At 36.7% G+C, this 10,331-nt stretch overlaps 1 protein-coding gene across 1 annotated transcript; it reads right to left on the reverse strand.

Annotated features, from left to right (window-relative positions):
- Positions 1–1,448: 1,448 nt before the first annotated feature.
- LOC138384429 (olfactory receptor 4C15-like) lies at positions 1,449–2,384 on the reverse strand. The gene has a single exon (XM_069469933.1). It carries the CDS (start codon positions 2,382–2,384, stop codon positions 1,449–1,451), a length of 936 nt encoding a protein of 311 aa, XP_069326034.1.
- Positions 2,385–10,331: the final 7,947 nt, after the last annotated feature.

The raw sequence follows: 10,331 nt of genomic DNA on the forward strand, positions 1-10,331 counted from the left end.
TCACCCAATCTCTCTGCCTCTCTCTGCACATGACATTCGCCCCATGTGCATGTTTTCTGTTTCCCATTTTTATGACAACACAGTTATGCTGTATTAGGATTCACCCTAATAATCTCATTTTAACCTGATCATCTGCAAAGACTTTATTTCGAAATAAGGTTAAATTCACAGATACTGGGGGTTAGGTCTTCAGCATTTTGAGGGGATAGAATTCAAACCATAACAACCCTATACAGCCCCTAAAACTGGGGAAAAAGTACTGCCTGATTCAGGCTCTCCAAATTTGCTCCAAAAGCTCTGTTGGTGTCTCTTCCTCCACCCCACCCCCAGCAGGGACCCCTCCACCTGTGCAAAGCCCAGACTCTCCACCTCAGGCCCCTGCCAAGAATCAAGACGTGTTCCCAGGATAAAAGTGGCCACAAAATTCAACTCACTTTATTGAAGATCTTGTGTCTCTAATCTTATACCTTTCAATTTTGGTTTTCTCAGTAGATCTCCAGGATCTCATAGAAGTGATTCCCATACTGTATTTGGTGTTTCTAGTTGTTCACAGCAAGAATATTTTTGGCCCAAGTTATTGCATCGCACCCAGAAGCAGAGGCCCATTTATATATTTTTATTATTGTTCAATTATTAATTCAACTCATATATATTGACCATTTACTATGTGCCAGACACCATTTTAGTCACTGGCGATTTAACAATAGTTTTTTTTTTTTTCCTTAATCATCTGACTTTAAGATCCCACAGTAAAGTTTTTGAGAAAGATAAAAATCCTAACCCTTGTATATATTAGTTTCTAGGGTATAAACAATAAATAAAATGAATAAACTGTATGACATGCTAGGTAATGATAAGTGTTAAAGAGAAAAATTAAGCAGAAATGTAGGAATAGGAGGTACAAAAAGTGAGTGGATGAGATTTGCTATATTGTGAGGTAGTCAGAAAATGCATTACTGAGAAGATACATTTGAATAATCAACCAAGGGAAGTGAGAAGGTAAGACATGCACATACCTGGAGGAGGAATAAGTGAGACACAGACAACTATTTTACACAGTTTCTTAGGAGGTATATGGCTGGGGTCATGTAAAAAGTTGACAGGAGCAATGGTTTGCAGGTTGTGATGGGGTTAAAGAATTGTTAGAGTTGAGCACTGATAAAAGAAAGCTTGAAATAATGGATATGTGGCTGAAAATTTTTGATTATTACATTCTAAGTAAATATAAATTTGAATGCTCTTAATTTACACATGTGGATACTGGGCTGCGAATTCAGAGTTGATGAGTGATCAGAGGGTGAAAATAAAATTTTCTGAGTCCCCATTAATGCTTTTTGTTATAAAATTATGTTACCTTTTTCTATAGAATGTATAGTCCATAAAGTTTGTCCACGACAATTTTAACTTTGTTACTCTTAAACTTGATTTCATAAAAAAATTTTAATAATTCATTTTGCATCAGAAACCACTAGTAATCTCTTCCATACTTTCCTCATGGAATTTTTTACCTCCTTATTCCTGAAGGTATAAATCAGAGGATTGAGCAAGGGGGCTAGGATGCCATAAACTACTGCCACCATTTTGTCAGAGGAAAAAGCAGATGGAGGTCGTGCGTATACAAATATGCACGGGACAAAGAACAAAACCACAACAGCAATGTGAGATCCACAGGTAGACAGAGCTTTTCTCCGCCCTTCAGAACTATGAGTTCTCAGGGAGAACAAGATGACACCATAGGAGACAAGCAACCAGGAGAAGGTTATGATACAGAAAAAACCACTGTTGAGTACCACAAAAAGGCCAAAGACATGAGTGTTGGTGCAGGCAACATCCAGTAATGGCTGAAAGTCACAACAGAAGTGATCAATGACATTGGGACCACAGAAAGGCAACTGGAAAGTAAAGAGAATTTGTATCATGGAATGCAAGAAGCCCCCTGTCCAGGCTAACCCAATCAGAATGCCACAGAACCTGCGGTTCATGATGGAAGAGTAATACAAAGGCTTGCAAATGGCCACATACCGATCATAGGCCATGGCTGTGAGGACAATCAACTCTGCCCCACTTAGGAAGTGTTCAGCAAAAAGCTGAGTCATGCAGCCTTCAAAGGAGATGGTTTTCCTCTCATAGAGGGAGTCCACGACCATCTTCGGGGTGAAGACGGAGGAGAAGCATGCATCTAGGAAGGACAGGAAAGCCAAGAAGAAGTACATGGGGGATCCAAGTAGTGCAGGGCTGTTGAGGATTGTTACTATAATTAGCATGTTGCCCCCGAGTGTTGCAATGTAGACAAACAAAAATACAACAAATAATATTTTCTGAACATTTGGATTCTGTGAAAGGCCCAGGAGGACAAACTCAGTAACAAAGCTTTGGTTTTGCATGATTTCCAAGGAAAAGGTGACACCTCCAACAGTGATCAGCATGTAGAATCTGCAATTATGATAAAGAAAAACTTGCTTCAGTTCAATTTATGGTATTATAGTCATCCAGAAGTTAGAGCATCCATGTTCAAAATTACCACTAGTGCTTGTGTTGTCACTGAGAACACAAAACTCAAAATTGTTGAAGTAGTAGTGACATGTCAGACAGAATTGGGATGTAGATAAATAACTATAACACTACTTTAAAAGAGGCTGAGTTTGAAAGGAGGGAAGGCAAGCATTCACATGTGGTAGAGAAGAGAGATAGTTTTCATCTCTGTCAAGTGACAGCTTTGATCATTTTCCAGTGGCTCCCAGAGTGAATTACTGAGAAGGATTCTGAAGCCACCTCCATGTTATGAATAAAAGAGGACTGTAATTTATTGGCCATGCCTGCCACGGGCATGAAATGAGAGCATGAGTGATCAGCATGCCACCCAAATCTGCAAACTGCCTCATCTACAAATAGAAGACAAAATAACATGCATTTCAAAAGCCTCTTGAAAATCATGGCTATTCCTCAGATATTTCTTTGAAAGTCTGAACTGTATGGCATCTTTAAATGAATTAATTCGTTCCTCATAAAAGAGAATGATCTGGGGAAAATGTCAGTCTGTACACTTAATACATAACAAATATTGCTGATTGTTGAGTTTATTTTTAATCTGTCATTTAAGAATGAGAATAGAAGTTTACAAAAATAATAATGCCTATATGAGAGTGTTGTCATGGTGACTAAGTGTACTAAGGTGGGGCTCAGGACCCACTGCCTAGAACACAGTCTGTGATAGTCCTGTGGTCCCTGTTTGATTGGTGGGAAGCTGATGCTTAAAGAAGTTAAGTTCAAGCAAACAACAGATGCTGGATGTGGGGTTTGAACACAGAACCTCTGGCTCCACTGGATCAACAGGGAAAGGAGTGGGATTTTCCTTTTCAGGAAGCATTTCAGAGCAGGGGTGACCTTTCTTAAAGCACTTACATGTACAAATTGGCAGCCACCAATTGGCACCATTCATTACAAAAGTAATGGATTTTCTGTTTCAAGTTTGAAATATACATAACATTCAGAATTATAAGAGGTATTAGTAGCAAGGTTGTCATTAAAAGTAATGTTTTGTAGTTATATTTCAAGTAGTAAACTTCAGATGCATTTATGTATATATATGTGCATATAAGTCACATTTGCATACTTTTTTAAAATAAATAATGTTATTACAAAGAAAAAGAATAAACTAAAATCTTATTTGTAATTACCCTTCCTGTTAAGTTCCTTAAATCCACCATATTTTTGATCCAGGATTATTTTTCAGCAAGAAAATATTTATTCCTTGCCTGTCTAGGAAAGCACATTCCTTTCCCTGGAAACCTGATAAATATGTTCTCCAATTTCAGAATTTCAGATCCTTTTCTCTGCCCTCAGTGTTGCTCTATAAATTTACCTAAATCTCTCAACTTTTATACTCTGACTGTTTCTGGAATTTGGAAATAACAAACTTTCTCTGTTCCACTGGTGTCCTTGCTGATGGATGCGTGGACCTTCTTTTTTCCCATTCTCTTAGTGATTTAGCTCATTTTAAGGAAGAGCCGAAGCCATGACAAATAGTGCTAAAACAATTTTAATTTTCCTGAATAATGCTGAGGGAGGAGCTTAATGCTATTTGTGACATGTCAAATATGCACAGGAAAATAAAGTGGACAAAGTTAAAATCAGAAGACTCCACTGTGTGATTAGAGGCATGATTTCTTACCCTTGATGTCCTTCCCTGTGCCGTTCGTTAGGGTGTCATTGTGGAAATAGTAAATGCTGTATTCTTTTTTTTTTTTTTTTGATCTCAGAGTAATATGGGGGTACAAATGTTTTGGTTACAAGACACTGGCACCTGAATGTTTATAGGACCATAATTCACAATCTCAAAGATGTGGGAACAGCCCAAATGCACATCAGTACATGAGTGGATTAATAAAATGTGGTATATGTATATACTATGCAGTACTCCCCAAACATAAAAAAACACTGAACTAATACTTTTTTACTAACCTAAATGGAACTAGAGACCACTCTGCTATATTCTATATCAATAACTCTGTAAATTACAGTACTTGAATTTACCATATTACATCAGTGTTCTTTAAACAGCCTCCCAAAATTCTGCTTTTTAATCTTAAACATCAGGATGGTGAGAGCATCAGAGGATAAATGATAAATGAGAATATTTTAGAAAGAATAAATATGAACTTGTTGCATTTCTAAGCTATTCAGATTTAACTTGAATATGAAAAGCTGAAGATAGGTCTAATGTCATTAGACTTGAAGTAATTAGGAGCTCCTACCCCCTCCCCCATTAAGCAAACAGGAATTTGCATTCTAACAGCTGTTGTTCATTTGACACATTCTGTATCAAGTGCTGTTCTATGGACTCCACATGTATTATTTTATTTGTTTCCACATCCTTTCAGCTTGGTAATGTTATTATTCTCCTTAAGTATAAGTGGTCTAAGAGCTAGAAAGGTGATGTAACTAGCCCAAGTGTGTACAGTTCTTAAGCGATAGGCTCATGGATTGCATTACACTTTATACCCACACTTTGAAGCACTGCATCACAAGTTGAAATCCTCTCTGAAAATGCAAAAATGTGAATTATAAATCTCACCATTTATCAGTTCATTGAAAATTCTGGTTATGCTCATCTCCCATTCTCCATGGAAAAAGTCCATTTGGTGGCTGGCCAAAAAGTGAAGGCTGTTTCCAACCCTTCCTTCTACATCTAAGAGAGACAGGAGGAGCATCTCTGCTAGAGGAGGTGAAGAATGTCCCTCGCTGCTTACCAAGTGCCATTTTCTACATGGTTTAAGGAAAAATAAATAAACAAAAGTTTCATTCTTGGTTTCCCACTGCAATTTAAAGACGTTTCCCTGAGAGGTCATGAACCTATAGAGTTGCTTCTCAGCTTCCCTCAAGGTTTGGAAATGTCCCCTGAGTATTATTTTCCAAACACAATTTTCTGTGATTGTCTTGCTCAAGTGTTTGGAAAACTTTTATGTCTCTGATGAATTAGAGGATTTTCTTTTCTTTATTTCTTTTTTAAGTTTTCCTGGGTTTCTTTTTGAAGGTGCTTTCATTTTCCTTGATGTTCAGGAATAGGACACTGTGTATACTGTGATGGAATCTGTAGTGTCTCTTTGGAAAATTCAGGCAATTGTAACTACCAAATAAAAGAGCTGAGTTTTGGGATAGGACAGTATGAATCCATAAGGACAACACCCATTGTCTTTGGACTAGGGTAGCAGTGAGTGCTTATTTAAGGAGAACAGTTTATGTATAAGCATGCAAAGATTCATAGATTAATCAAAATTTTATTGTTTCTTCTCAGAAACTGATCTTGAGATTCTTAGACTTTAAAACTAAAAGCACCATTTGTAGAGATTAAATTATTTTTTCTATTTATTTATTTTTTTGAGAAGAAGATATATCATGTCTGTTTAAGAAAAATGTAGCATTGAGACTGAAACCTGAAGGACAACTTCAACTTACCTCATCAGGCCCAGGAACCACACCAATTTATTGCCATATGCAGTCTTCAGACATTTTATCCTATGTATTTATACATCAATTTTCATCCCACAGAAAAATGCAAAATTGAAGTGAGTTAAGGTCCAGAAACACCATCACTTCAATTGTCTGTGGAATTTAGACAAAAGTGTTATTTTCTTTTAACTGAGATTGTATATGTGTGTCCTGACACAGAAGAATCACCTTATATGGACCACAGTCCTAGTCAGGGTGATATTTTGAAAATATTATTTAGCAACAAGACTTTAGAATTCATTCTGGGATCCTGGTTCTCACTTCAAGCCACAGTTAGCATCTTCTACTTCATTCTATGCCTTTCTTGGCTTATTATTTGTTTCTGTTAAAAGACACCTTCAGTGGAATGTTTATAGCAGTACAATTTGCAATTGTAAAGATGTGGAAGTAACCCAAGTGCCCATTCATCCAGGAGTGGATTGATAAAATGTGATATATGTACACCATGGAGTACTACTTAGCCATAAAAATGATGAACTCATACTTCTTGTATTATCCTGGATGGAACTGGAGTCCATTGTTCTAAAGTGAAGTATCACAAGAATGGAAAAAACAAACAGCATATGTACTAACTATTAAACTGGAACTAATTGTTCAACACTTCTGTGCACATATGGAAATAACATTTATCAGAAATAATGCAGGAGGGAGGAAAGAGGAGGAGATAGTTAAATTCACACCTAATGAGTACAATGCACACTATTAGGGATGAGCACACTTATAACTTTCACTCAAATGGTACTAAAGCAATTTATATAACCAAAATATTTGTACCACATAATATTGTGAAATACAAAAAGAAAAAAATAATAAAAATAAAACAGATGCAAAAAAAGGCAAAGTAGGGCAGATAACAGATGAAATATTATTTTTGCATCATTATGAAAAAATATGCTTAATTATTTTTAAACTTATATCAGAAAAGAGAAAGAGACAGTGAGAGCTAGAGCCAAGGAGAAGAAACAAGAGGTAGGGGCATATTAATTTTCCCTTCCAGAATTTATCCAATATTCCACTCATTCTACTGATTAAAATTCCATTTTCATCATTTATTAAATTGCAAAATTTATACTAAGTTTCCAAAGATAGACGTCTCAATTTCTGGGTAACTTCTTCTGTTACTTATAATTCTTAATTACTCAGCCCTTACCAAAACTTTTACAAACTGGAGCCTTAAGAAATGTTCTGATATCCACTGGATCTAGTCTTCCATCTCTATGCCTCTCACAGTCTCCAATTACCAAAGGCTGGTATTCAATACAGGCCCACATCCATGTACATTATAGAATTGGCTTACCAATTTATGTGAAAAAGTGTTTTGTCATTGGGGAGGAAGGAATGGGTGGGTATTAATTCATCACAAAATTATTATCTCTAAAATTAAGACCTCTCCTGGGCTGTGCAGAGTCAGCCTAACATTTTTTACTGTAGGTCTCTTTACATAATCTGTTCGATGTAAAAAAATAAACAATTTAACTGAAGAGTAATGAGTCAGTGTCAGATGTAGTGATTTACTGACAGAGATGTAGAACTGTGAGCAGAAAGGAGGCACCTAGGTATTTGTGTGGTGTCCAATCAGAGCACATGGAGATTCTTCTGGTGTCCAGGCATCTGTCTTTGTATTCAGGTCCATCTTGTTCTCTTCAGATCCTGCTTATGTTGAAATAATGACTCTGCAATTCCTTAGTTCTACTTATTTCATGCTATTTTCCTTCATTAATCATAAGGCTTTATTTTTTATTGGGCTTCCCATGAATACTGGCTTCCAATGACTCTCTCAAAGATACTCTCTTAATAATGATCACAGAGACAAATTGATGAACAAAGTATACAGGAAAATGTGAGTACTTCTTTTCTTGTTCATGTCAAATCTCTCTTCCACACACCACTAGGAGGGCTGATAGATGAAAGACCTGACTGAGGATAAGGAAAAGTGATTCGGCTCATACAAGGCACATCCCTCATCACAGATGGCTTAAGAACAACACAGGAGCACAAAGTGTTACCATATCCAATGGAATCAACAGAGAACACCAGTTAGGATCAAATATTGGAGCAGGGGATACCGAGATAAAGGTAGGGAGAGTAGGTGAGAGGCAACTAAAATAATCCAGGTGAAAGAGGATGGCAGCTTGGAACTATGTAACAGCTCTAGAGTGACTAGAAGTGATTCAATTTGGGATATACATGAAGGTTGAGCCAGTAGGATTTCCTGATAGACTGGATATGGGGTATGAGATACAGAGATCAAATGTGTCATCAGCTGAGCTAGCAAGTGTTGTGAGAGAGTAGGTTTGGAAATGGGGGCAGAACGAAGAGTACATCTTTAGACTTGTTCAGTGTGAGGAACCTATTAGTCATTCAGGTGACAATGGCGTGAAAGAAGTTTGATTTACAGATCTTAACCTCAAAAAAGAAGTGTGGGCTGGAGATATTAATTTGAGAATCTTGGTCATGTTAGGAGAGTATGTCCATGAAAATTGGGTTAAATGTTGCTGCTGGATTTCATAAAATGAGAAACGAGCAATGATTATTGAATTTAATGGCACAGGGGCCATTGGTATCCTATACAGTAATTTACTAGTTTAATAACATGTCTGAGAATGCATGGTGTGTAAGGAAGTTCCCTATCCATAATGAGGGAGACAGAATGAGCACATATGAAACAATGCATGTATGCTATAAGTTCCAGAATGGGAAAATATCAGTATGCTCTACAGATTTCAAGGAATATGAAATGAGCTTGATCTTGACATGAGAGAGAATTTAGAAAATTCTAAATTTACAAATTTGCAACTTATGAAATGAACAACAAGGGCAACAGCATTAGCAAGGCATGAAGACAGAAAAGCAAGGTGTACATAGTTGAAACCTATGGACTTTGACATCACAAAAACTTAGACTATATGACAGATCTTCCCGGGATGTAATTAACTAGAGGATAGACACTCTCTCTTAATCTCAGTTGCTTTTCTGAGAGAGTGTATTAAAGATACTAAATGTCTAGCATTATGGTTTAAATTTTAATGTTTAAACTTATAGACATTAAAATATAATAAAATAGTAACTTAAATTATATTTATGTATTTATTAAACATTATGTTTTTAATTTTGCTTATATCTCATAAAGTTAGTCACATACACCCCTGCTGGCCATAGGTGCAAGGTGCCTTGTGTACATGCACCCAAGTAGACTGGCAGTGAGAGCTATCTCTACCTGTGTAATATTCCTGATTTTCCACATTACAGTTAGTTCTTACGTCTGAGTAGCGATTGTATGACAGACAACCTCTCTGTGCCCCAGTTTCATTTTTTATAAAATGGCAAACTAATGTTACCTGTCTCCAAAGGTTTTTGTAAGGATTAAATGATTTTATTAATGTAAGAGACTTAGATCAGTATCCTCATTTCTTTCCCCAGGACATGGAGAATGATACTGAGCACAAACTACCTTCAAGCAGGCCCTCTACCTTTGCATGGATCCCACAGGCATGTGCTTACCTACACTGCTACTAAGTGCTCAGTTGGTCAGCAGGATATCAGCTTAGTACTCCACAACGCACAGCAGGATGTAAGTTTTTGAATTGCCTTTAAAAGACAAGTCTTCCAAAACTATGTCCTAAAACAACCTGTAGTTCTAACCAAAAGCAAAATAGGTTAAATGAAACATAAGTGTTTTCACTGTTATTTTTATAAATTAGGATAGTAAAGCATGGCCCATGAAAAATATCTTATATACAGTGATAAAAAGTTTAAAGTCAAAGGATTGCTCCCAACCACAAGCACTAGTGATGGATATAGTTAGTTTGATTTAATCATTACACAATTATACATACCTTGAAACATTACATTGTACCCCATACATATATATAAATATTGTTTGTCAATTAAAAATTAAGAAATAACAAACACTTTCATGCATGTTCTTCAGAGGGGTCATTTGTAGATATATTGTATATGTACAATCGTATATATTTTTTACTTTATGTAAAAGTATAGAAAATATGATGTGTGAAATTTTATTTCTATTTCTTTTAGAGACAGGGTCTCACTGTGTCACGCAGGCTGGAGTGCAGTGGCACGATCATAGCTCACTGGGCTCAAGCAATCCTCCTGCCTCAGCCTCCTGAGCAGCTAGAACTTTGGGTAATGGACCTGGGCTATAAGAGGGCAAAGTGCCATTTTCAAATGGCACAGAATTCCACAATGTGCAGACTTAAACATCATTCCAACCACATCCCTTTGAGGCTGTGTCTCTACTGACTGAGCAGCTCATCACAGTACCAGAGAATTCCCATCCACCCTGCAGTGATTGGGTTTTC

Source organism: Eulemur rufifrons, chromosome 6 (assembly GCF_041146395.1).
Source record: "Eulemur rufifrons isolate Redbay chromosome 6, OSU_ERuf_1, whole genome shotgun sequence".
Taxonomy (NCBI): domain Eukaryota; kingdom Metazoa; phylum Chordata; class Mammalia; order Primates; family Lemuridae; genus Eulemur; species Eulemur rufifrons.